Raw genomic sequence first — 26,067 nt, 5'->3', positions numbered from 1 at the left:
AGCTTGGCCTTAAACCAGTAACTTAGCCCGGCACACACCATATGGCACAGAGCTTCCCTAGAAGTTAACAGGTAGAGAGGATCCCAAACCGGGTAGGACAAACAGGTGACACTCACAGGCCTCTGCCCTCTGGCCCTTTTATGCCCAGCCCCATGGTGGGGCTGCCCCTGTGGATGGGGGCACAGAGGGGTGTTAGGAGGGCAGAGGGAGGGGGTGAGTGGAGGGGATGCTGCGTGGTCAGTGGAAGGAAGGAGCAGGGCATGCTGAGGGGCCATCTCCCTTCTTGGCGGTGCCTGCCCAGATTAGGTGTCAGAAGTAGGCACAGCACCCTCGGACCAGACACCAGGAGGGCCTGTGGCACTAAAGAACCACTGTGGGAATGATGACCCCACTGGGCGCGGTCTCTGTGCCTGGTGCAGGGCTCGAGGGTAGGGACTCCTCAGTGAACGAGACACGTCCTTGCCCCCGAGTATGGGGCAGGTGGGCAGGCAGGTAGGCTGCGCGGGGTCTGACAGCAGGAGAGGAGTAAGGAACAGCAGCACCCTGTGTGATTGAGTCCAGGGCACAGGGCACAGGGCAGGGGGGTGGGGGGGGGCAGAGACATGGCCTGGAGAGGGACCGACAGAGGGTCTTATAAATCAAGGCTGGGCCAAAACCCGAGGATTACAAGGGGGATGGTGACAATGTTTAAGGAAGAGGATGACACGACTGGATTTCTGCTTTCTACCATTTCTGTGCTAACGGTAGCCGAAGAACAGGAGGGAAGAGTGTGGGCTTCAGCAGGGCAGTCAGGAGACGACTGCCTGGCACAACTCCAGGGGTGGTATGGGACTGGGCAACAGACAAGCCCTGGCCCCCGAAAAGTCATCCGGCAGTGAGGATGGAGAGGCTGAGCTGACCTGAGAGACGTTCATTCATTCATTCCCTCCTTCCCTCCCTCACTCAAATAGGAGCAGACTGTCTACGAGGTGCCAGGCACTATTTTGGCACTTGGGACGTGGTGACAAAAAGGACAGAAATCGCTCCCCTGTTATTTTGCCTTCAGTGCTGCCAGCTGGGTCACTGGTCACTCTGTCCTACTCACCGTCCATGGGTCTGTTCCCCCACGAGACCATGAAGTCCCCATGGCTCATTCATGCCTGAAGTCTCAGCCCCTGGGGCAGAGTTCAGGAAACTGGTGCCAAATGAACGAGAGACCAAGCCTCGGGGTGTCCTGGATCCAGCAGGCCTGTGCCAAGCCTGACACGTCCTCCTTGTCATACACACAACCCCCGGCCGGTCCCAGTCTCTGAGGCACAGGGACAATTCTCGCTGGCCACAGAGGATGCTCGCTTGAGCTCCAGGCCCTCGCGGGCTCAGCGCATCGTTGAAGCGGCTCAGGACCTCTCAGCCGTCCAGGGGGAGCCAGGCGGAGGGGTGGTCTGGCTCCCCCTCTCCCCCCCACCATTCCGAGTGACCAGCCAAGCCCTAGGTTCCGGGGTGCCTGAGCCCCTCCAGGTGGGGCTGGGTGGTTTGCGGGTGACAAGATGAGGAAGGAGGTGAGCAGCCCTGAAGAACGCATCCTGGCCTTAAATGGTGCTTTGTTTAACCGGAACTACCTAGAGACTGTGTAACCATGGCAACCACAAGTCGATATTTTAAAAGTTAAAAATAAGTCATGACATCTTACATGTTGTTGGAGATGCTGATGGCAAAACTGCTTTTTTAAAGCCTCGTTACTCCACAAACTGAGTGGAGTAGGTTGGTGGGGATTCGCTTTCAACAAGTCACCCCCTAAGCTAGCCCGGGGGGGCCTGGGGCCAGAACTTGGCAGGGGTGACAGGCAGACAGGGGCCTGATGAAAGTTAGCTGAAAATGACACCCCAGGGCTGAAAGAGGAACGTTAGGTCACCTGGTCTGACTGCCCTCAAAGGGGGAAAAAAATCCCTCTCAGATCTGCCAGGGGATCGATCACGCAGCTTCACTTGAACACCTTGAGTGACGGGGAGCTCACTAGCTGATCGGCACCTCATGCCCTTGTGGGGTGGCTCTTCCTGTCAGAGGACTCCCAGTCTGAGCAAACTCCACGCAAGGTACACAGAAGAGCCCGATTCCGGGGTCAAAGAGGCCCAGGGTGAGACTCAGCTCTGTCCTTCCTAGCCGTGTGACTCTACCTCTCTGAGCCTCATTTCCCCCTCTTAGCCGCCTGCCCACTCTGCAGGGAGAAAGAGCGTGAAAACACTCTGGGGTCACCGGGCACTGTCTGGGAGCTGCTACTGTCGTCATTCTCTCTCTCCGGGTTTCCAGAGCCAAGCACAGCCAGGGAGGGCAAGGGTGAAGCTGTGAGCTCAGCTCTGCCCTCACCACGGGGGCCTTTCCCCTTCCCCGGGTGCCCCCAGCCCTCCTTCCCTTCTCCTCGTGACCTCGAGGCCTAGCTCCGGGGTTGAGGTCTTCCTCAGGGCGAGGGGCTCCCAGGGGAGGTGCACCCCACGCCCCGGGGGCCGTGAGTACTCACTGGGCAGGATGGTTTTGTACCGGTTCTTGCGCACCAGCCCGGGGATGTCATACTCCTTCGGATCCACAAAGTTCATGGGGATTTCCTGCCAGAGGAGGACATGGGGGCGTTAGCCGCGGTGGGCCGGCTCTCACAGGCGTCGGGATCCAGGCACTGGTGTGCCTCTAACCTCTAGTCCAGGCGTGTGCTTGAGTGCACGCACTCACTCAGTGAACGTGTACTATGAAACCAGTCAGTGCACAGGAAAAGCATTAAGAATAGTGCCTGGCACTAGTGAGTGCATAATAAATGCTGTTATTACGACTGTTGCCCCGGGGCCAGCCTGGCACCTCGTAGATGCTCCATAAACGGCTGATGAACAGGGAACAAGAGAAAAAGTGACCTGGCCAATCACTGCCTTCCATCCCCCTCCCCTCGAGGCTGACCTGGGTTCCGGCCTCGGGGGCTCGGGCTGTGCTGCTCCCTTTGTGGAAACATCCACCCCATCCTCCGCTTCCTCTGTCCTGTCCACCTTAAGCGCCCTCTCCTCCAAGAAGCCCTCCCTCGTTCTCCAGCAGGAAAGGAGCCTCCTTCTGAGCTCCTCAAGGATGTGCTTGTGCCTTCCAATCACAACTGTGTCAAAAACCCCAAATCCAATCCTCTCTGCCTGGCCACGTGATGTCGCCTTGGATCTGGTCTTTGTTCACTGTGGGCTGCTCTCTGGTTACAGGCCAGTCTCTTCCCCGGCTACCCTGCCTCCTGGTCTGAGCTCCCGGCACTCCTTCCGACCCTCTGCTGGTCGGGAGCGCTGGTCCCACCCTTCTCCATCTGTCCAAACAGTTCCCAGCTTTTAAGTTCACCTCTTGCCCCCTCCCTACTGCTCATGGGGGTGACTCCCCAGTGCCTCTGGCTTCTTCACCCCCCCTTCCACCTGTCCCCATCGCTCAGCACCTGACTCCAGTTTCACAATGTCCACAGTTTTTGGACATATTTAAGTATGGGCGTTAAGGATCACTACACTTAATTTTCTAGGGTTATTATGAGAATCCAAAAAAACCCCACAAAAAAAAACCCTAACCCTCCCATTCCCCAAAAGGCAATGTGTACAAAAGTGCCCATGGAGTGAGGGCGCAGGCTGTGTTCCTTGGTCTCTGGGCAAAATCAACAATCAGCTATTGAACAGGAAACACCAGGGAGGTGAGGGTGGTGGGAACACGCAGCGAAGCTGAGGCTGGGGTGGTTGAGAAAGGCTTTCTGGAAGCATCCAGTGGGGTGGGGGTGGGGGGATGTGAGTAGAGGTGGGGAAGAGAAAGGCCTGGGGGTGGAGGGGGGTGGTAGTCCAGTTTGAAGTGGACAGTCCCTGTAGGGGAGGGGGCACAGGGCTGAAAAAGGAGGCTCGGCTAGCCCAGCTCGGGCGAGACAGACCATGCCCAGCCCTGAGAATGTGGAGCGGTGGGTCGGAGGGCAGCAGAGGTTTTCTCAGAGGAAACAGCCATCCGGGCCAGGTAGGAGGCCAGGTGGCCTGGGTAAGGGAAGCCGAGGAAGGCACATGGCTTCCCCATCCCCCTGGCTTCTCCCAGGAGGGACGGTCCCCAAATACTCATGGCCTCTTGCCCTCTCCCACCCAGACTGGTGGCAGATGGTGAGATCGAGTGAGGAGCACACTCTTGGGCCCAAACCCCTTCCTTCCTCCCTCCTCCTTTGGGGACCCTCCTGCAGAGAAAGAAATACAGGGATGCCCTCAGGGGGCAAGTGGTGCATCCCCTGAGGTGGGCAGAAAACTTGTGGATTCTTGGGGTCAGTATTAGGAAGCTCACTATTGCTACGCACCTGGGCCTCACTTCAAAATTAGCCTTTACCAACAAAAATAAAGGTGACACTGTCATCTCCTACATCCTAGCATCCTAGCTAATCACTGGTTGGGTGCTCAGTCAGGTAAAGCAGGCAGGTCATTTACGGGGCCCCTCAAAGTCCAACAGGAGGCAGCTGGAGGCTCTCTCGGAGGTCTGGGGGGGGAGGTGACTGGAGAGATGTCAGAGGAGGAGCAACGTTCGGAGATAGTGGGTAGGAGGGAGGGAGGGAAAAGAGGAGAGTCGGAGGAAGGCTTTCTACCACTCCCAAAGCCCAGTGCTGGGCAGTAAGGACGCGGGGAGGCCACCAGATTCCTATCACCTGGCTGCGTCCCCTGCACACCTCAGCCGTATCTTTAATCCTTGCAACATTCCAATGATTTTTATCCCCATTTTCCATATGAGGAACCTGGAAAGAGCCCCTCTGAGGCTCAGGGGGGAAGCAGCTTGCCCAAGATGGTGGGAGAGCTGGTAAGGAAGCAACGTCAGTCACTCGGGTGCTGGGTGCTGGGCACCCCGCACCGCTGCCCGGCTAGTGCACCATCGAAGTGAGCAGCAAGGTCCGCCCACTGTGGGGGGCTGGCCCCGGGGGGACTCACAAAGAACTCTGCCTGCAGCAGGAAGGGGTCCAGGGCCTTCTCGTGAAGCTCCTCGGCCTGCAGGACCCGGGAGGCGCTGAGCAGGTACTCGCGGGCCGACTCCTCACGCGGGGACATGAGGTAGCCAAAGCCCTCCTCACCGCAGCCTGGCGTGCACATGTCCAGGGTCAGGGAGACGTTGGAGCCCCTCCTGGAAGGACCGGGAGAGGGGAGCGAGTCTCAGAGGTGGGGGCGTGAGGAGGGAGGGGTCAAGGGTGGGAGCAGGGTGGCACCCAGAGAGCAGTGGGAGCGTGACAGTCCCACTGGTTGGGGAACGCGGGTCTCAGCTCCGAGATGTAGGCCTGACTGACTCCCCGATTCCTGGCCCCTGCAGTGGAGTCACTAACTGAGGGGGGCCTGGGGCCCCAGTTCCAGCGGTTCCATCCAAGGCAATCGCAACACAGTCCTCCCTGGCCTGTCCTCTGTCACCGCTGGAGGCACTTCCCAGCCCCGGGGCCCCAGGACGTCAGGAGCCGGAGGGCGGGGGGAGAGGGCACCTACGCAGAGCAGAGAAGCAGGGCTCTACCCTCTGCACCCAGCCTCGGTCCCACCCACCGGTCCTGGATGGGGCTTCCCACGAGTCCCGGCCATCTCACCCGGGAGAGGCCAGGCCTCTCAGCTGCCAGGGGAAGGGGAGGTCCTGGGGGAGTCCTGGGGCAGCACAGCGGTGGCGGGTGTCTGCGCAAGACAAGCTCCACCATGTCCAGTGACTAAAGACACAGAACAGCTGAAAAGCCCCTCACTGTATAGAAAGGGAAACTGAGTCCCAGACAGAGGACAAGAATTGCCCAAGCTCACACAGTAAGGGGATGGGAGACCTGAAACAAAAAGCTAGGTTTTCTGACTCCTCATCCAGTGTTTCTTCCACGACATCGTGGGAATAACGCAAACCTGGTGCATCTGGTTTACCCAGCGAGGCTCCGAGGAGAAGGTGCTGACGCCTCCCAATGTACGCTCTAGGGAACGCTATGGGACACTTTCTAAAAGTAAGGGTCTGTGTCAACACTTTGAGGAATGCCACATGCTACCCCCTTGCTGATTTACGATGAACACAAGTACGTTAAAGGCCCTGACAAGTCCTGTAATACAGGAACCTACCCAAACTTACTTGGGTATAGGAGTTAACGTGTGAGTACGTACGCATGTGCATGCCTGTGGGCGCGCGTGCAGTAACAGCATTTACCCTCCCTGGGGCATTCTGATCTATGTGAATCCGACCTGAGGAGCATGTGTCTGTCTACACTGGCTAAACCATGAGGCCAGCTCTGTCCTGGCCACTGGGAGTCAGAGTCAGGCACCTGCCCTTCTGCTGGGGAGCTGAAAGCTCAGGAGCCCACAGAGCCCACCCCTCCTCCACCCTCTCACCTTTCCTGTAGACCCATGGACTTGACGGTCAGTGAGGCAGGGTCAGCCTCAGGCTTGATGTCCATCACGCAGTCAAACACAGGAGTCTCAGGGACAGGGTCCAGGTCCAGGAAGTCATCCTCGACCTTCTCTTCCATCCACTCTGAGTAGGTGAAGGAGGGTTGACGGCTCACTGACTGGCGCCTATCCTCAGGGGGCAGTGGGGTGGATGGCTCTGGGGGAGCCCTCAGGAGGTGCCACACCTAGTTGGGGAGATATAGTATCATGGACCTGCCATCTGCTGGCTGGTCCCCAGGTGATGGGGTGTCCATGACATTGAGCCCCCTCACTCTAGAGCTCCCCTGGGAGCTGCCTGCATGCCACTGCCCTTCACCTAGGTGGGAGGTTCCAGCCTCTACCTTCCCCCCTGCCCCCTCCTCCCAACCCTCAGTTTCGTGTTGATTGAGGTCTTTTTGGTGGGATGTGGGGCTGCTACGGGAGTCTTCAACAGCCTAGGACACCACAAACTCATTTTCAAGAAGAAGGTGCCCCTCATCCCAGGCTGTGAGCACACTGGTGGAAGGAGACAGACAGCCTGTCCCTGCCCCGACATGAAACATCTAGTCGGGGGATCAAATGGGAGCTGGTGGGCACCGGGACTCCCCTCCCAGAGGAGGGGAGCGCTGAGGTCAGGTCAGGGAGCACCTTACCAGGGTGGTAATGAGGATCACAGACAGAGTAACCAGCAGCAGATTGGGGACCTCCAAGGTCCCAACGCCCAGCCGGGCCTGGAGAACATGAGACAAACAGGTCAGGGTGGTGGTGGGGACATAGTTCTCATCCATTCCTACGGTGACAAACCGAGTTTCTGAAAGCTGCCAACCAGGTGTGCGTGGGGAGCAGGGTGAGGGGTTTCAGGGGCGTGGATGTATCTTCTGAACTCAGACGAGCCCCATCCAGGGGCTGGTGGGCCTGGAGGGGTCCCGTCGTTCCCTCCTACCTTGGCGCTCCCTGGAGCTTACTCACCGTGGGTCCCAGCTGTTCCAGGAGTGTGAGCGAGGAGGACAGGAGGTCTGTGGCATTCTGTGACCAGATGGGGCCGTAGCCGCTGAGCCAGAGGACCCCGCAGGCAAGCTGGGGCAGCCGGGGGGGATGACGGACTGAGTCTGGAGCTTGGGCTCCTTGTCCCCATCTTCCCCCTGCAGCCTCAACTTGCCCCCAACCCCCCCAAGGTCCAGACTGCACAGCTGAGGGAAGAGCCCGGGGAACCCTGGGTGCAGAGAAGGCCTCGGGACTCTCCCTGGAGAGGAGCTGACCCGAGGGAGCCAAGATAAAGCCCTTCCCAGAGGGGACCCCCCAGTCCACCAGGCATGACATAAAAGGCCAAGCTTCCCAGAGACCTCTCCCTAGACGGGAAGTCCTCCCCGAGACCCCCGCAGGCCGGCCGCTCGGGAGGTGTAGGGCCCCGCGTCTTGGGCTAGGGCAGGCGGCCTGAGGGTCTCGGAGGCCGTGGCCTCCTCCGCACACCGGCCCGAGGGCCTCGAGTCACGGAGGGACACCGGAGGGCCCCTCCCCCCGCCGTCCCCAGGTGGCCATCGTGGGGGCGACGGGAAGGGCCGTCCCGCGCCTGCCCTCGCTCCGGGCCTCGTGGGGCCTGCGCTCGCCTTACCAGGAGCTGAGAGGCAGCCAACAGGCACAGGCCGCTCCTGCCGCCGAGGGAGTGGCTGCCGGCGCCTCGGGGTGGCGGCGGGGGCGGCGGGGGCGGCGGCATCTCTCGCTGCGGGCCCGCGAGCCCTTCGGCCTGGTCCAGCGTGTCCATCACTACCGGCTGGGGCAGACCTGCGGGGGGCGGACAGGCGCCTGGTGACCGGGGCCCGGCGGCCCGCGGCGGCCGCTCCTCCTGGGGCTGCCGTGGCTTCCTCGGGATCTGGGATCAGTCAGCGAGGCTCCACTTCCAGCCGTCACCCTCGATTAGCAAAGCAACGTTCACCTACCTTCGTCAGAAAGAGCTGAGTGTGGGTGGACAAATTATTTCTCTTTTATTTCTCCAGTAACAGAGTTAAAATGGCAGGAGGCTTTTCAGGGAGTTAACATCGCTGTGTTTACGCAGTTTCATTCTTTTCCATTTCTTAAGGAAACAAAAAACAACCACCTCAAACTCGATTAAAAGAGAGAGAGAGGAAAAGAAAGGCACGGCGTAACCAGGCCGTGACCCCGAACAGCCCTCCCACGCCTGCCTTCCAGATTTTGGTCTCGTGGGGTCTGTACCCTGACTGGGGCCGGAGGCCGGACCCCGGACAAGATCCCGGCCGCGCGCCCCTTCGCCCCGTCAAGGCCCCCACGCCGTGGGGCGGGCAGGGCGGCGTGGACGAAAACCCTGGTGTAGCAGAATTGGTATCGGAGGTCTCAGGTCTAGTTCTGGGTGTGTCCCTAGTGGTGGGACCCTGGGAGAGTCACCCCCTCTCTGGGCTTCCGTTTCCATACCCGGGAAATAGAGGTTCAGCTCAACCCTTGGTTTCCTTACTATTCTACAGAGCCCTGCTGTTTCTCAGGTGCACCCTCAGGTGTTGCCAAGCGCTCAGGGACCTCGGTGTGGAAGCTCTGCTTGTCCCCATTCCATGCCCTGGGTTCCCTCTGAGATGATTCCAACACGGGGTTCCACTATGAAAACTGTGTGAACACCACTGGCTTAGATCTGGGGCCCTGGCCTTAGCGACTCTATCAGCATCCACTTTGATGAGGCCCAGAAGCTGGAGGACCCCACCAGAGCCCAGATGCTGGAGGTCCCCACTGGAGCCCAGATGCTGGAGGTCCCCACCGAAGCCCAGATGCTGGAGGTCCCCACTGGAGCCCACACAGCTGACTGTTGCCAAGAAGAGAGGGACTAGCAAAATGGATGTGCAAACAGCTTGACAGTGAGAATGGGGCGGTCTGCACCGCTCTGTGTAAACGGAACAATGGACTCTTTTTGTTCTAGTTGGGTGACAACAGGATGCTCAGAGCCGAGAGTTTTTTCTCCACTTGTTTGCCTCCTGGACAAACATTTAGGGAGCATCTTACTGAGCCTGGATCACCAGTGTGGTGCAATGGGCCCAGGTCCTGGTGACAGTGCCACCTGTATCCTCCTAGATGCTGACCTGCTACAGCTCCCCATGTGACGTGATCCAGCCACACTCCTTGCAGTTCCCCAGGTGAGCTCCCCTACTTGCTCTGCACCGCCTGCCCGCCTCCTTCCCCCCCAAGCTTTGCACCTGCTACTCCCTCTGCCTGGAACATCCCTCCAACCTCCTGCTCCCCTCCCCTGCCCACTCCCCCCAACTCTGTCAAGCTAACTCCTCTTCACCTTATGGAACTCAAGTCAGAAGTCACCTGAAGTCCGTCCTCCCCTGTCACATTCGCCTAGCACTGCCTGCCTCCCCATACCACCGGCAGCAATAATACATCTGGAATGTCCGAGGCCCTGCTTTGAGTGTTTTCTATACATGAATGTCTTCACTCTTCACGGTACTCCTACGGAATCAGCACGATGATTACCATCATTCGATAGAAGAGGAAAATGAGATGCAGGGAGGGTACAAGACTCTCCCCAGGTCAGCTAGCTAATGAGTCATCGAGGCGCGTTCAAACTGAGGCAGGGAGATGGGCTCGGGGCTACATTACATGGGCTGTGGTTTGTAAAATTATTTGTTGAGTATCATATCTCCCACTTGTCTGTAAGTTCCATGAGGGCAGGAGTGGAGTCAGTTTTGTTCATCACAACTGTCCACCGCATCTAGCAAAGTCCTGGTGTGTAAGTCTGCAATAAATACTGATACCAAATGAGTGCCTGATGGTAGGCCAGTGCTAACCTGCCATCGGCTTTCTTACCAGACAAATGGCGATGATCATACATTCCTTGAAAAGCTGTGATGAAGACTGTAAATTCTATCAATAAAAAACACTCAGCATGGCACCTGGCGTCTAGCAGGTGCTCAGTAAACGTCCGATTATAATGTTAGCACGTAATTCCTGCCTTCAAAAGGCTCCCAGTCTCATGGGTGAGACAGATCAGTGGATACATGCTCATAATCCAGTGCATTCAGTGGAAAATCCAAGTGCTGGTGGAGTCACTTTTTAGGGTTACCCATTCTTGCCCATGTAGGGCCTCATTGCTGACATGAAGAGACAGCTCAGATCCTGGCCAGCCAGGTGAAAAAGGAAAAGCTGCTGCTAAGGATGGATCATGCAGGAAGCCTGGAGTTTCTGTGATCGATACGCAGAGGCTTGATTGCTCAAGTGGCAAGGTCTCCACCTACACCCTCAGAAAAAGCAGTCCAAGGGTGATGACAAATTTGGAAGGGTGGGAGGGGTTCAGGGCCCAGAGGTCACCTGGTGTGGCTCCGGACTGCATGCACTGTGGACCTTAGGCAATCCCGCCTTCTCCCTGCGTCTCAGTTTCCTTATCTCTAGAAAGAGGGGTTTGAACTAGAACTTGGTACCTCTGAAGCTCTAGTTCTTCCATCTTCAGAGGAGAGGGGACCTGGGTCTTTGGGGATTAGCAGCAAGCTCACACGATTTTGGACTTCTCTGCTTTGTTTTAAAATTCATGGGTGCTCTCTGTTCTATGCTGTGGTGTATCTGTCCTCGTTTTGATATTAAAATAATGGGCTTTCTCCCCTCCCAAAGCTTCGAATCAGATTTCTCCCTCAGGAAAATGTGATACAATTTATCCTTTGACTTTGCCCTCAGGGGTACACGCACCCCAGTCTAAGGAGCGTGGAACCTGCCTGCAATAAAACATCATGCTGCTGTTATAAAAGACTCTGTAAATGAATATTTAATATCATGGAAGGAAATTCTGATGGTATGGAGAAAGGCAAGGTGACAAAACAGTACAATCTTCTTGGCCTTAAAAATTAAGAAAGTATAAATGTGCATATGATAAGGTGACAAATACCCAATGTAGGATAAGAAGTTAATGTCAGATAGTATTTGGGAGGTATGCAGCACAGCAAACTCCTGGCACACAGTAAGTGCTCGATAAATGTTGTACATGGGGGATCCCTGGGTGGTGCAGCGGTTTGGCGCCTGCCTTTGGCCCAGGGCACGATCCTGGAGACCCGGGATCGAATCCCACATCGGGCTCCCGGTGCATGGAGCCTGCTTCTCCCTCTGCCTTTGTTTCTGGCTCTCTCTGTCTCTCAGTCTTTCATAAATAAATAAAATAAAATCTTTAAAAAAAAAATGTTGTACATGGTACACGGGAAGAACAGAAGCCAGGTGTTAACAGTAGTTCCTTGGAGGTAGGAGATGAGAACCGATATTTTTCACTATTTATATATTAAAATTTTTCTCCAGTAGACATATACATACAGATGTATGATGATAAGCAGATGCATAAACACGTGTGTCTCCATACACACATATATACACACATACACACGTACTTATTTACAGTAAAAATATATTTAAAAGAAGGGATCACTGCTCTGAGTTCAGACACCATGAGACCTCGAAAGTACTCCTAGATTTCTAGGCTCTGACTACCACACGTGTCACACCTAAATGCACAAGGGGGGAATGGGGAGAGTGAGACAGTGTACACAGCTCTGTGACCCCCCCCCCACCACAGTGTAACAGCCACTCTGAAGACGGGCCCCCTGATGATGCGTGATCATCAGCCTTCTGTAGGAAAGATGGCATTGTCAATGGCTGGGCACCTTCTGGGGGTTGAAGAAAAACTGCAGGCTGGTAGGCCCTGTATGCACATCTCAGGGAGAATGGTTGTGTTTTTTTTTTTTTTGAAATCCACAGGGCACCTGGCAGCCCTGGGGGCCAGATGAATCCAAGGCATGTGCGTATTCACTGAGCACCTGGGAGATGCTTTATCTTTCAGAGCAGGGTGTACTGAAAAATTTTTTTAAAAGTTTTTTTAAAACTTATGTATTCAGAGAGAGAGAGAGAGAGACAGAGACACAGGCAGAGGGAGAAGCAGGCTCCACGCAGGGAGCCTGACACGGGACTTGATCCCGGATCTCCAGGATCACACCCTGGGCTGCAGGCGGCGCTAAACCACTGTGCCACTGGGGCTGCCCTGAAAAATTTTTCTGGGCAGAGAGCTGAAGTTCAGTTCAGGAAGACACATCTTCAGAAGCATACTCCATTCTGCCTAAAATTTTGGAGGGGATCCACAGACTTCCAGTTAAGCACCTCTGACCTCGGGGGTGGGGAGTAGAGCTCTGTGATAGAATGTCATGGAAGCAGGGGGTGTGGAGAACAGGCCTGGGAACGGTCTCGCTTTTAGTCTCTGTTCACTCAGGCATGAGTCCAACACACACTTATTGAGCACCAGCGATATACATTGCCGAGTCCTGGGCCAGGCTCTGGGGACACAAGAGCGAACAAAACCAGTCTCCACCTGCAGACACCACCGAGGTTCTGGCCCCATTCAGTCCCTTCGGCTTCCGGGCCCGCTCCCAGAGATTATCTTAGCTCTCGGCCTTGCCCTGCCCACCCTGCCACTTGCTATCATGTTCTGGGAGTGACAGCACCACCTCACCGGGCAGGCTCCGTGCAGTTCCCGAAGTGCTTCTGCACACGCAGTTGCATTTGCTTCCCTCGGCAGCCCTGTGAGGTAGACATTATCATCATCAGTCCCGTTTTGTCGGTGAGAGGCGGCTGCTTGTGTCAAAGGCTGGCTTTTCAATAGTTCACAGCGAGGTAGCTGCTTTGCCACGCATGAAACCCTGACTCAGAGGCAGCTTGCTGACAACGATTTAACACAGGGCTCCTCCTGGGCTTGCCTCTTGCGCAGGGTGAAGGGGATTTTCCAGGCCTGGAAATGGAGGCTTCGAGAGTCCAGTGGCTGGCCCAAGGAAGGGAAGACCTGAGATTCAAACTCAAGGCTTCCTGACACCCAGTGATCTTTCCATTTTGCCACACTGCTTATCAGGAAGGGTCGCTGCAGCAGAGGAGGCAGGTGGTGAGAGCCCGGGAGGGAGGCCCTGTACCTGGGGGGGAATCCTGAACCCTAACCAGCTGCATGGGGGTGGGGGTGGTGCAGCATTTGTGCCCCCGCCCGGCTGATGGCTCCTCAAAGACTATACAGTGTAGAGGGAGGAAGCAGTGGAAAGCAGGTGCTCGGTATCCCCCGCCAAAGCTCTAGGGACCCCAGGTAAGGCCTGCAAGCGGATAGCCTTCAGATTTTACCCGGGGCATGTGGAAGCACTGTGATCCCTCTCCTGTCACCTAGCACCTGAATCCCACCACTAAACTCTGCAGCTGCTGTGTGCCCCGGGGCTGGCGCCGCCTGAGCTCAAGAACCCGCGGCTGCTCCTGCCGGTGACTCATCCTTGGAGCTCACAGGCTGCCAGCCCACCGGAACTGGAGCAGAAGGCTGGCTCAGCCTGTTCCTGTTTACATGACCAAGGAGGCTCTGTTCCATTCAGCTCTTCTTCCTTTCCCAAACATGGCCAGGAGTGACCGCCCAGCCATGCCCACAGGGTCACAGGGGGCCTTGACCAACAGAACATCACACTTGGTCCTGACCAGGCTTTTCAAACCATGGATAGTCAGAGCCTGACAGGCCCCGAGGGGCATCTGGTCTAGCCTGCTAATCTCAGAGAGGGAAGCTCAGGACCAGAGGACCAGAAGTGCCTTACTCAGGGTCACAGAGCCAGGAAGCAGTAGAACTAGGATCTGAACCCATGTCTATGGGCCTCCCCTGTCCATGAGCTTTCTGCTATTCCACAGAAAGATCTGGAAACCCACGAGGGGATAAGGCAGGGGCAGGCCAATCAGGCCTATTCTGAGGTTTTGCTTGGGTCAGCCCTGAATGTAGAACCAAGGGAGGCAGGTGCCCCCAGGGGAACCAAGAAGGGGTGAAAAAGTCTAGAAGGAAGAGGCCCAATCAGCCATTTCTGCCACCACAATGATCACACTCCTCAGCAGACCTCCTGGCTTCGATGGGCACAGGTACTGCGGTGGACTCTGTCCTCCCTGAGAGAGGCTAGCGTGGAGGTCTCTGTTTTCTGCTCCCTTTTGGGAGGCGTGCAGCAGGTAAACTAGGAGTCAGAGGGGATGTGTTGGGGAGGGGGGTGAGAAGATTCCCCCAAAACAACGTTTTCATTTGACAAACGTTCACCAAGCAGCTGTTCTAGGCTCTTGGGATGTTTTGTGTCTCGGTCCTAATGCTGACCAGCAGGACTCCTTGGCATGACAACAGCCCTGGCAAAAACAGAACAGAACAAAACAAAACAAAACAAAAAGTCTAGCCCCTCTGAGCAAAGGCAAACTGATGGTGGGTGTGGGGTTCTGGAGGTTTGCAGTGGCTCCCTCCCAGCCCTCCACCTTGTCAGTCCTGCTAATCAGCAAGCAAGGCTGACACACCACAGAAAGAGGAGTGAGATGGCGAGAACTGGGCTGGCAGCGAGCACCTGCTCTCGGATGGTAAACTGGCCGAGGGGAAGGTGCAAGTCTGACTGCTGACTCCCCAGGCAGGACAGCCTGGGAAAGGAAGCTGACCTTGGCAGAAGAAGGTTCTGCACTAGAACACGGGTGCTTACCATTTATTAGCTACATGACTTAGATAGACTGCCTAAGCTCTGTGTAACTTGATTCCTACAGTGGTTTTCAAATGTGTCTGTGAATTCCGGAACATTCCTCCCATTGATGGGCAGTAGAGCAAATGTCCCCTCCCCTTGGACTGGGTGACGGCCTTAAAGACGGGGAATATGGCAAAAGATGACATCTGACCCTTGACACTAGGTTCGAAAAGTCCATCTAGCATCTGCAGTTTCTCTCTGGATGCTTGCTCTGGAAATCTTCGGCAGTCATTTAAGAAACTCCAGCTGCCCTGAGGCCGCCTTGTGGACAGAGACGGCAAGAGGGGAGAGAGTGGAGAGCGAGCAAGAATGAGAGTGAATGCATTAGACGTAGCAGGTGCTCAGGAAAATCTGAAAGGCTGAAAGGCAGCCGTCAACCCTGACATTCAGCACACAGGCCAATGCAGCGGGGGGCGGCGGCGGACCTGACCTCAGGCCCCACGGGACAACTGAACTATCACACGTGTGGGGCTTCTGTGATTAAGCATGATGTTCTGGGAGCTCACCTGTGCCAGGTGAGAAATTTGTGGGTCTACTCCCTCACAGAAGAGGGAGTGGATGGGTCTACTATGCTCCTTTCTGTCTGATGCAGAATTCTCCAGAACTTTTCTCAGTGATCTGCTTCAAGCTAGGGACTCTGGTTCTCTGACTGATGCAGAGTGCGACCCTGTGTGCGTGAGGCTTAGGCTACACAAGCTTGCTTCCTCCAAGTCACAGAATTCGATTTCTTTTTTTTTCTTAACCAGCCTAAGAGGCACGGTGCCATGCACCTTTGTGACTGCTTTACCCATACCCACTCATTCAGGCCTTGTAACCCCCGTGGGGGGCTAGTAAGGGGCCTGTTCCCTTTTACAGACTGGAAAACAGGAGCTTAGGAGGTTAAGTGACTTGCTCAAGGCCATCATGGCTCGTGGAAGGCACAGTGAGGCCCCAGACCCAGGCAGCTGGGCTCCAGCATCTGTCTTCCTCACCAGACCCCGTGCTGCCCACCCCTGCCTGGGTCTCCACGGCTTCCTCCTCTTGCCTGTCGGGGGGACTGAGCTTGGGAAAGAGCTTCAGCCCATTCTAGGACAGGGGGCGAGCCTGCAATGGAGGGCACAGGCCTTCTCCTATCACACCCGGCATGGGGGCAGGGTAGGGGGCGCGCTCTGCTAAGGCCACGGTGGGCAGAGAAAAGCAGGATTGGGTTGAAGGTGAGAAGCAGCAGTCTGGGAACTCAGGTCTCCGACGTTCAGTCTGGAGAGGACGAGGCAGGGGTGGAGCGGGCAGGGGGTGCTGGAGACAGCTGAGAGGCTAGGGGAGGGGGCATGGCGAGAGGCAAGAACGGAGCCAGGAGTGAATGCTCTCAGGAAGCAGACTGAAGTGACAAGAACTATCCCCAGCACCTGTCGCCTGTGTGCCATTCTGCAACTCTTCCTACCCACCACTACCCACCCCGGGTGGCTTTGTCTGCAGGGAGGTAGCCTTTGGTAGTGGCTTGTGGCAGAAGTTTAAGAGCCACACAAACTTAGGTTTGAGGCCTGACTTTGCTGTGACCTTGGGTGAGTGACTTCATCTCTCCTCCAGACAACAGACATAATAAGACTCGTCTGCTGGATTTTGAGGATACCCTAAGGTAAAACATGCAAGGTGCTCAGTCTGCAGCCGGGCACATGTGAGCGCTCAATAACAGGGGCATCGTTTAGAGAGGAGGAGGAAGAGGGGAAGGGAGGGGTGCGGGGGGAGAGGGAGAGGCAGCAGGAAGGACTTCACCTTCATCTGCCAGGCGAGCCCCTCAGGAGGACAGTGGATGCCCTGACCCCACGTGGGCAGAGGCTGTGGGGCTGTAGGCTGGCAACTGGGGTCGGTGGATGGCGTGGGCATGGGCTGCATGCAGGTGGCAGGAGGCTGTCTCTGCCAGTTAATTAAATCCAGACTGCTAACAAGCTTTCAAGACAAAACACAACTCGAGTAATCTTTAGATGGGATATAATAAAATGGTTCTATGTGAAATTGCAAACAGCTTTGTTGCGGCAAACAATGGCTTTGTTCTTTGTGCCCCTCTGGAGTGGAGGCCCAGAGGTACAAGGGTGAAAAGGGTCAATGAAACTCTGAGGGTGTGGCCCCGCTCCCTCCCAGCTGCCCACGCTGAGAACTAAAAGAACCGCCAGAGAGGCCCTGCGGGGAGGGGGAACCAGAGGTCCTAAGTGCTTGAGACTTCAGCACAGACTCATGGGGAGGAAGGGACGGACTGCAGGGAACGGTTGGTCTACCCGCTCATTTCGCAGATGAGGAAACTGAGGTTCAGACAGCAAGAGGCAGAACCAGGATGGGCACGTGTGTCTTTAACCCTCTAATTCAGTTCTCGCTCAGCATGCCAGCAAGGGAAGTCTCAGAGGGGCTGCCAGTGGGCATCTGAAGGGCTGAGGCCAGAGGCCCCACGGCAGCAGAAGCCTGAGTCCTGGCTTGGGGTTCTCTGGTGGGCCCTGGTAAGTGCCCTCAGAAGTATAGGCAAGGCCAGGTGGTAGGAAGTGAGCCAGAGTGACCCGAGACTCCCCAGGACAGGAGCGCCCACAGATCCCAAGCCTCCAGAGGTTGCCATTTTGGGGTGACTCTCTGCAGCTGGGGAGGCTCATGATGTTGGTGAAGTGTCAAGAGGCCACGATGACAGTCCTAGCTCTGCCTCTAGCAAGCTGTGTGGCCTTGTGCTTCTCACTGCCTCCATGGGCCTCTGAGGCCTTCTGTAAATTTAGAGTGTGACCAGGGGTCTTTAAGGGTCCTTCCAGGGCCAAAGACACACCAACAACTGTGAGCCCCTGCTTTAATTTAATTCAGTGGGTTTCCCTTGTTCTCAGGACAAAGACCAAAGTCCTTGTCATGGGCAAAAAGAAAGGCTCCGTCTGTGTTATCTCCGCAGCCTCCTGGCACACCACCTCATTCCTAGTTCTCTCTCCTTCCACATCCTCTGCTGGAACCGGCCTGGGAAGCAGAAGTCCGGAAACCAGTGGTTCCGTTCCAAGAAATTCTCACACGGTCCCTAATGGGCCATGAAAGCCGACGCTCTGTGGTCAGGGTGGGAGAAGAGGGGGGAACTATACTTCAGGGGGAGCTGGGAGGCCGTGGCTGGGGACATGCTGTGGGGAGTACTATGCAGCCCTCAGGGGCAGAGGGGCAGAGTACATATGGCACCACACGAAGGATCTCAGAAAGAATCCTGAGTGGACAGAATGAGACCTAATACAACACCATGAACACACATTAAAAGTACATGCACACAGGGACACCTGGGTGGCTCAGTGGTTGAGCGTCTGCCTTTGGCTCAGGGCGTGATCCTGGAGTCCCGGGATCGAGTCCCGTATGGAGCTCCCTGCAGGGAGCCTGCTTCTCCCTCTGCCTGTGTCTCTGCCTCTCTCTGTGTGTCTCATGAATATATAAATAAAATCTTAAAAAAAAAAAGTACATGCACCCAAAATACCGCCACCCCTTCTGCAAGAGCACACAGAGACAAACAAACAACAAACACTAAGTCCCTCAGAACACATTATCTATGAAGAGGAGGATGGCAGTGGGAGAGAAAAGAGAAGGAATAAGTGAATAAAAGCAGAGAGGGGCCTCTTGTAGGCCACTGAGGATAACGAAGCCGTGCACCCAGGACTATGACTAACACCTGAATACCTACAACGATCATACCTACCCTGCTTCCCCCAAGGAGACATGAAACAAAACCACCAAGTTGTAAGTTGAGTCAAGTCCCAACAGGGAAAGAACAAGAGCCAAGAGAAGGCCTGTTATCTTGTCTGGGACCTGGAACTGGGAGAGCCGGAGGGAGGGACATGGCTCTTCTGGCTGCTTGGGAATCGACGCCCCCTTTAGGGGGCAAGGCTCATGGACTTGGCTGAAGCAGAGCCAACTGCCAAGGAGCCCCCTGCATCTCCTCTTTTCTGAGCAACTTCACCAACATGACACTTGAGTCATTTTGTTGGCTCTCTCCAGGGAGGGGAGATTCCAGGGTTTGGTGACTGTCTCCACAGATGCCCCCACAGGATTAACTAGCTCCAAGATCTCGTGGGTTGGGTCAGTCTGAGATTCTGGGCTTGCCAGGCTGAGCAACCCAACCTGGGGGGATGTGATTCACCCCAGAAGGCTCCCACTACCCCCAACTACCATTCTTGTCTGACAAGGATTGACTAATATTTTGGAGTGGCAAATTGTTTTTTAAACGATTTTGGAAAATACAAGGGGAAAAAAACCCTCATAAAACCATAAGGGAAACTCAAGTCATCCATAATCCTACCACGCTGAGAAAGGCACTGGTTTCCTCTTGACATATTTTCTGGTATTTTTTTCTTCCTTTGTGGGTGGATTTTTTCCCCCTCATAAATCATTCTGTATATAGACGTATCCTTAGAATATGTCTCTTTGGATTTCAAGGGTTCAACTTTTAAGGATTATGGCAGGCAGCCCCCAAGGTGCCCTAATGATCCCCCCATCCTGGTATTCACAGTGAGGTGTCAGACATGTAAGAAAAGCTTTCTCGAGACTTCTATCCATGCCCAGCACCAGGTGAGTGAGTGACCTCAGCTGAAGCCACAGGAACAGAATGATCACCCAGCTGAGACCTGTAGGACCCTCTGAATCATGAGCCAATAAAATGTTATTGTTTTAAAAGTCACTAAGTTTTAAGACTGTTTCTTAGGTAGCAAATAGATTAACCAAAAGAAGAGATTGGGACTTGAAGAAATGAGCTCAAGTGGAAGGATGAGATTTGTTTTTAAAGGCTGAAATATTCTTTTTAAAATGTTTTATTTATTTAGCTATTTTAAAGAGTTTTATTTGTTTTATTGTGTGTGTGTGAGAGAGAGAGAGAGAGAGAGAGAGAGAGAGAGAAAGAGGGCGAGAGGGAGCACGTGCACACATGAGTGGGGGGGGGGGGGCAGAGGCAGAAGCAGACTCTGCTGAGCAGGGAGCCCGAGATGGGACTTGATCCCAGGACCATGGGATCATGACCTTCTGGCTGCTCAAGGGCTATGAAGGGTCCCTGATCAAGCTCACCTCGAGCCAAAGGCAGGAGCTTAACCAAGTAAGTCACCCAGGCACTCCCTGGGGGGTGGGTAGTGAGAGTTGTGGGAGGGACAGAGGCAGAGGAGAGTCCCAAGCAGACGCCATGCTGAGTGGGGCTCTATCCCATGATCCTGAGATCATGACCTCAGGTGAAATCAAGAGTCAGACACTTAACTGACTGAGCCACCCAGGTGCCCTGAGATGATGATGATGATGATGATGATGAGTTTTAAGGGGCTGGATGATTAGTCCCTCAGCCAGGCAAGGAGAAAGGAAACAGCCGCTGTCACTGCATGTCTTAGGGATACCATGGATGTCCGTTTGTCTGAAAGACCTTGAGCATCAACCCGTGTGGAGGCAGATAGCCTTTCTTCCCATCGTGAAGAGTCTTTGGTCACATCACACATCCAGGCGGCTCCCTAGAATATCAGGACCACTTCTCTGCTGGTGAAGGAAAGTGGGTGGCTCGCTTCCCGCACAACCCTGGCCTCTTTCCTGCCTGACTCGTACGTAGACAACACTCTTGCAGTGTCTGTGCTGGTTCTGTGAGGTGCCAGGCCTGCGGTGGGGAGTCAAGAAAGACCCACAAAGCTATCCGACCACTCCACTGCTGAAGGACTGGCCGGGGCCCTTGGGAATATATGAAGGGTTTTCTGTTCACACTCCATATCCTGGAACAGTCCTCACCAGTGTTACTAACATTTGTGGAACACTGTGGAATTAGCACTTAGCATGCATCAACTCATTTAATCCTCACAAAAATCTCTGTAAAGATATTATTATGGTACCACCTCATTTTAGAGTGAAGCATATGGAACTCAGAGCGGTCAGATAACTTATCCGAGGTCACGCTGCTGATCAGCGGCAGAGCTGGGATTTGAACCCAGGTCTGTCGGTCTCCTCACAGCATGCCAAGACTTGACTAGATGGGTTCATCCCTCCGTATCTGCCCCTATCATCTGAGAAGAGTTAACCTCTACCATCGCTGATCAGTGGGGACCTGGGTTGGTACTTCTCAATACAACGGTATCATGATGGAATGCTCTCCAATTAGGGTTCTTAGCACATCCAAATGGTGTTTTGTTTTTCCTTCATTTCCACTCTGAAGACTCAAAACAAAGTCACTGTACCACAAGCCATAATAAACTCTCCTAAATGCATTAAAAGTTTTGAATGAAAACAGAACCCCAATTACACGAAGAAATAAAAGCCAACAGAACCTAAGCTGCTGAGTATTGACCAGCACCTACCATACAACTATATCCAGGCCCCTCTTCTCTACGTTTGTCTATCTGGGCTCCTGTACTTGCTCCCAGACCTGTCTGAACCAGTACTAGGTACCAAATCCAGACCAGGGTCTTTGTGAGAATAAGGGTTAGTAGATGGGGGGCAAAGTCCATTATGAGGTTAACCTATTCCTTAAAACGCTTTGGTAGCTGGTTCCTAAAGACATGAGCCAGAACCCTACTCATCTTTCAGGTCACGGTTTAAAGGCCATTTCTTCCAGGAAACCTCCCTGACCGCCCCCCCCCCCAACAAGATAAGGTTGCATTCATTAGTGGTGCACCCTTCCCTGGTGCTCTGTCCTTGAGAGCAGGAACCAGGGTCCGTCTTGCTGTTCCCTGTATCACCAGTGCCTGGCACAGTCTTGACCACAGAGTTTGGATGCTCAATAAAAGTTTGTCAAGTTGATAAAAGGGCTTTTCAGTTGGCTCCTGCTGGCTTGTGGCCCAAGACCTTGTCTGTGTCATGAAGGGACAGCTGGGAAAGCTGTGATGTGACCCTCTGTGATGGCCAGGGTTAGTCACCACGGGCTCAGGATAACAAAGATTTCCTCAATAATGCACCCCTTTGCTTTATAAAAGGCCACTTGGGATGGGCAATGAGACCTAGACCTTGTCCCCCTACAAAAGAGGGTCAGCTTGACACCCATGACTATTTAGAACCTAGGGCTGGGGAGAGGATATAAAACACTGGGACTTAGGTGGGAGTGAGTACGAGAGTCACCAAGAGGCCAGCTGCTTCTACCAAACGGGCAATGGCTTACTCAGGCCTACTCATAACCTTGCAAAGAATCTATCACGATGCACTTAAATTTCAGGTGGCAGTGACTATCCCGGCTCCAGCCAGCTGCTGGCTGCAGGATGCTGTGGGGGCACCCTTTTTCTAAGACCAGAGCTGTCCTTACACCCAGACTGAGCTCCTTCTGCTCCGGCCATGCCACTCCCTACAAGGCGAGGAGTCCACAGGGCCAGGAGGTATGCCTATGCTCCCCTTTCCAGGCCATGCTCTGGCTACCAGGGCTCCAGAGCTCTCTGCTCAAAGGTCCTGAAGCATGCATGGGTGCAGGTAAACCCTTCTGAGGGTGGACGTGACCTTCCACTTGGGTACCTTTAGATTTGAGGGATGGCCAAGAGGCAGCAACTGGGTGTGGGATGTGGACCAAGTTTGGATCCACAAACTGACGTGCCCACATGCATGCACACGAGGGCTCTTGCAGTGTAGGACTCAGCAAAGGGTGAGGCACCACACCAGGGACCTTATTTGCTGTCTGGCCTTGGTCCCCACACACGTTAGAAGTAGGCCAGCCCACAAGCCTGCCAGCTAGAGACAGTGTGAACAACACTCTGTGATGTCACACCACACGTAGCACCTACCATGGCCTTGTCTACCTCCTTCCTCTGACCTGTACCCCAGAGGAAACTGCTGGTTCCAGGCTAGGCCTGCAGTGGTGCTGGCTGGGGAAGGAGTGGGGGCCCCAGCACCGGCAGGGTTGCCTGGTTTCTTGCAAATATGAACACCTACACACAGAGGCGGGGGGAGTGTGAGTTTGAATGTATAAATGTGTTTGGGTGACTGTGAGCAAGAAAATGAGCAAGCAATGGGGAGTGAAAGAGAAGAAAAGGAGAGTGACCATGTGTAAAAGAGTGTGTGTCCAAGGAAGAAGAAAAATGTGTGTGTGTGTGCACCGAGTGCCATGCATTGGGAGTGCAGCCGAGGGCCTGGGGAAAGAAAGGGTAGAGAATGGGAGGGAAGGAGTGTGTCCACTTGTCTGTGAAGTGTACGTGAGGAAGGGCCTGGCTGTGGAAGGGAAAGAGACCTAAAGCTGGAATGACCGAGCAGGCAAGTCGGCCTGGATGATGGCAGCATGAGGGGAAGAGATCCCGAGTGCACAAGAGGAAGGAGGCTCGCAGGTGCATGAGCTTCCAGTGGGTGTGCGCCCGTGGGGCTGCATGAGGCAGAGAGAGACGGGGCGTGTGCCTGGGGAGCGGCGTGTGGGTATGTACATGTGCATACATGGGCACGGGGCTGGGACAAGTGAGAACTAAGACGAGTGTGTGAGCACATGCGGGCACCTGTCCCGGGGCAGCTGGGGGCTGTCCGGGGGTGCTGGCGATGCCGGAGGAGGTCTTCCCCCAGAAATCTCAATCTGGGAGGACTACGTGACCTGCTTGGTGCTGGTTCAGGACCAGGTGACCGTGGCCTGGCATGTTGGCCACGCTGCCCCTGCCTGGCAGTGTGGGAATGCGTGAGTCACTCAGGCAAGGCTAGCCCTCACTCCACCGCATCTCGCCCGGCGGGAAGACAGCTGGGGGCGGGGGGAGATTACTTGACGGCTGTATTTTTACACCATCATTATGCAATTGCTTGCAGTGTCCGTGGGCTCATTCTCAAGGCTCTGCACCCGGATTCTCTCGGCCTTTATACCCCCACGTATCTCCACGTTGCTGCTCACATCAGTGGTCCGGGCTGATGAGCATTTATGGAAGTGTATTCCTTACCAGCTTTCAAGACCGCCTTATTTACGACGCCAAGACACCCCCAGTCCTTTTGCATCTCCCCCTTCTTGGCTTTAATTTTCTCCACGGCACTGACCGCTATCTACCATCCTAAGCATTTTACTTATTTATTTTATTGTCTTTCTCTGAATAGTAAATGCCTATAGATCAAACTACCTATGTGCCAGAACTACTGTTCTGAGCTCTCCATTAACTCATGTGATCCTCCAACAACTCTACGTGGTAGTAAATAGTATTCTTGCTTATATTTTGTAAATGGGAGGCACAGAAAGGTTAAGTCGCTTGCCGTGATCACCGCACCACCCCCCACCCCACAAGGGTAAATGGTAGAACTAAGCCCAGGTCCAGAGTCCCTGCTCCTGATCAATGCACAACACTGCCCTGTGAGGGTGGAAACTTTCTCAGCTTGGTTCGCTGTTGAATCTTCTGTGCTTACAAGAGTGCCCTGCCCTGGGAAGCAGCCAATGAACAGTCATTCTGTGAACGAAGACTGGACGTGGAGGATGAAAGAGAGAGGCATTTGCCTCCACAGAACTCATGGTCCCGTGGAGGAAACAGACAAAACGTGATTACAAGATCACATCATGATGGCATCAGGGCTGTCTAGAGGGGCGTATAACTTGCCTAGCCCCTGGCAGGCAGGGCTTTCCAGAGGAAGGATGCAGATGTGGACAGTACAGTGACTGCCCATCACCTCCAGGCTCCTCCTTGGGGACAGACACGCCTTAGCTCTTCTTGCCTCAGTTTACACAGTGCCAAAAACCCGATGGCAGCTCCATGGTGACAATAGAGGTAGAATGGGGAAGTGGCCAGGAGCATGTGCTCTGGAAAGAGACGGCATAAAATGAATCCTCACTCTACCAAACACTAGCTAAGTGACCTTGGACGGACTCCCTCACTTCCCTGGGTCTCAGTCCTCTCACCTGTAAGAGGGGGACAGGAAATGATACTAACTTCTTAGGGCAACGGATGGGATTATGTGAGATGTATGTGAGAGAGTATGCAGGACAGTGCCTGGCACAAGGAAGGCAGTGTGCCAGGTCCACTGGAGATGACCAATGGTCCTCCTCCATACGAAGTTGGTTGCTGGCTTTCGGAGATGGTTGAAATTTCATGCATTATTCTTATTAATGTAGTTTCTCTCTGGTGGCTCCACCCCATTTTCCAGAAGCAGCTCAAAGGAGGGCAAGGACTACATCTAGTTTATTTACCACTATATTTCTAGCACCTAGTATAATACTCGACACATCACAGGTGCTCAAGAAGTATTTGTGGACTGAATGCTTGTGTGATTATATTTATTTAATTGAAAGGGAAATATTCATATCACTGTGAGGATAAATGCTCATATTGCTGTTGTTTCCATTTACAAATGAGGCCCAGCACGGGTAAGCGACCTGTCCATAAACACAAAGCGTGTACGCCAGACTCAAATGCCAAAGCTGGTTGCTCTTCTTTCCTTCACACCATGCTACTCTCTGGCCTCCTATACATCATGTCCTATTTTCTGTGGGTTTTTTTTCTAGCCGCTGGGCCATCCCCGGTCATAGAATCATCTCTGAATTCTATGACTCATATCTGAATCACGGAACGTTTAATAGTTGAAAGGGACTTTTGATGTCATCTCGACCTCCCACCCATTGTGGAAATTTCCTCTTACTGTCTATCCAGACAATATTTGTATGCCTCTGGTGATGGCACACTCATTTTCTTCCTCTTGAATTATCCAGTTCTACGAGTGGACCACTCTCAGACTCAAAGAAAGTTCTGGGGCACCTGGGTGGTTCAGTCAGTTAAGCAGCTGCCTTCGGCTGAGGTCATGATCCCGCAGTCCTGGCATGGAGCCCTGCATCACATCGGTCTCCATGCTCAGTGGGGAGCCTGCTTCTCCCTCTCCCTCTGCTCCTCCTCCGGCTCTCTCCCTATCTCAAATAGATAAATACAATCTTGGGACGCCTGGGTGGCTCAGTGGTTGAGCATCTCCCTTTGGCTCAGGGCATGATCTTGGGGCCCTGGGATGGAGTCCCACATCGGGCTCCCTGCAGGGAGCATGCATCTCCCTCTGCCTGTGTCTCTGCTTCTCTCTGTGTGTGTCTTTCATGAATAAATGCATAAAATCTTAAAAAAAAAAAAAAAAAGCTAGTTCTGCATCCCTTGTGTCAACAGGCTTCTTTAATTTCTGTATATCGGATTTATGACAGCCTCTTAAGATACACACAACGAATCTGCTGCCCCCTTCACTGGACAGCCTTTTCTATATTCACAGACAGCTCTGGTGTCCCTTTGGAGAATTCTGTTCTTGAAGCTCGCTGTCTCGGGTCCCCACAGGCACCTGAAAGG

At 54.3% G+C, this 26,067-nt stretch overlaps 1 protein-coding gene across 9 annotated transcripts in view; it reads right to left on the bottom strand.

Moving 5' to 3' along the window:
• Positions 1-26,067, bottom strand: part of PTPN5 (protein tyrosine phosphatase non-receptor type 5) — a 56,305-nt gene that overhangs the window by 6,216 nt on the left and 24,022 nt on the right. For 4 of the 9 annotated variants that reach the window (XM_077866237.1, XM_077866236.1, XM_077866235.1 and 1 more), the window contains 7 exons: positions 8,300-8,314; positions 7,975-8,144; positions 7,332-7,439; positions 7,016-7,093; positions 6,327-6,568; positions 4,923-5,112; positions 2,495-2,579 (listed from right to left, as the gene is read on the bottom strand). In XM_077866237.1, the coding sequence (XP_077722363.1) occupies positions 2,495-2,579; positions 4,923-5,112; positions 6,327-6,568; positions 7,016-7,093; positions 7,332-7,439; positions 7,975-8,144; positions 8,300-8,314 (888 nt within the window). Of the gene's footprint in view, positions 1-2,494; positions 2,580-4,922; positions 5,113-6,326; positions 6,569-7,015; positions 7,094-7,331; positions 7,440-7,974; positions 8,145-8,299; positions 8,434-8,789; positions 8,808-12,843; positions 12,912-26,067 lie in introns of those variants that run through there. The other 5 variants (XM_077866232.1, XM_077866234.1, XM_077866240.1 and 2 more) reach the window with 4 other exon arrangements.

This window comes from Canis aureus, chromosome 23 (assembly GCF_053574225.1).
Source record: "Canis aureus isolate CA01 chromosome 23, VMU_Caureus_v.1.0, whole genome shotgun sequence".
In the NCBI taxonomy this organism is placed as follows: Eukaryota; Metazoa; Chordata; class Mammalia; order Carnivora; family Canidae; genus Canis; species Canis aureus.
The sequence above is the reverse complement of the archived record's forward strand: the minus strand, read 5'-3'. Positions and strand labels throughout refer to the sequence as shown.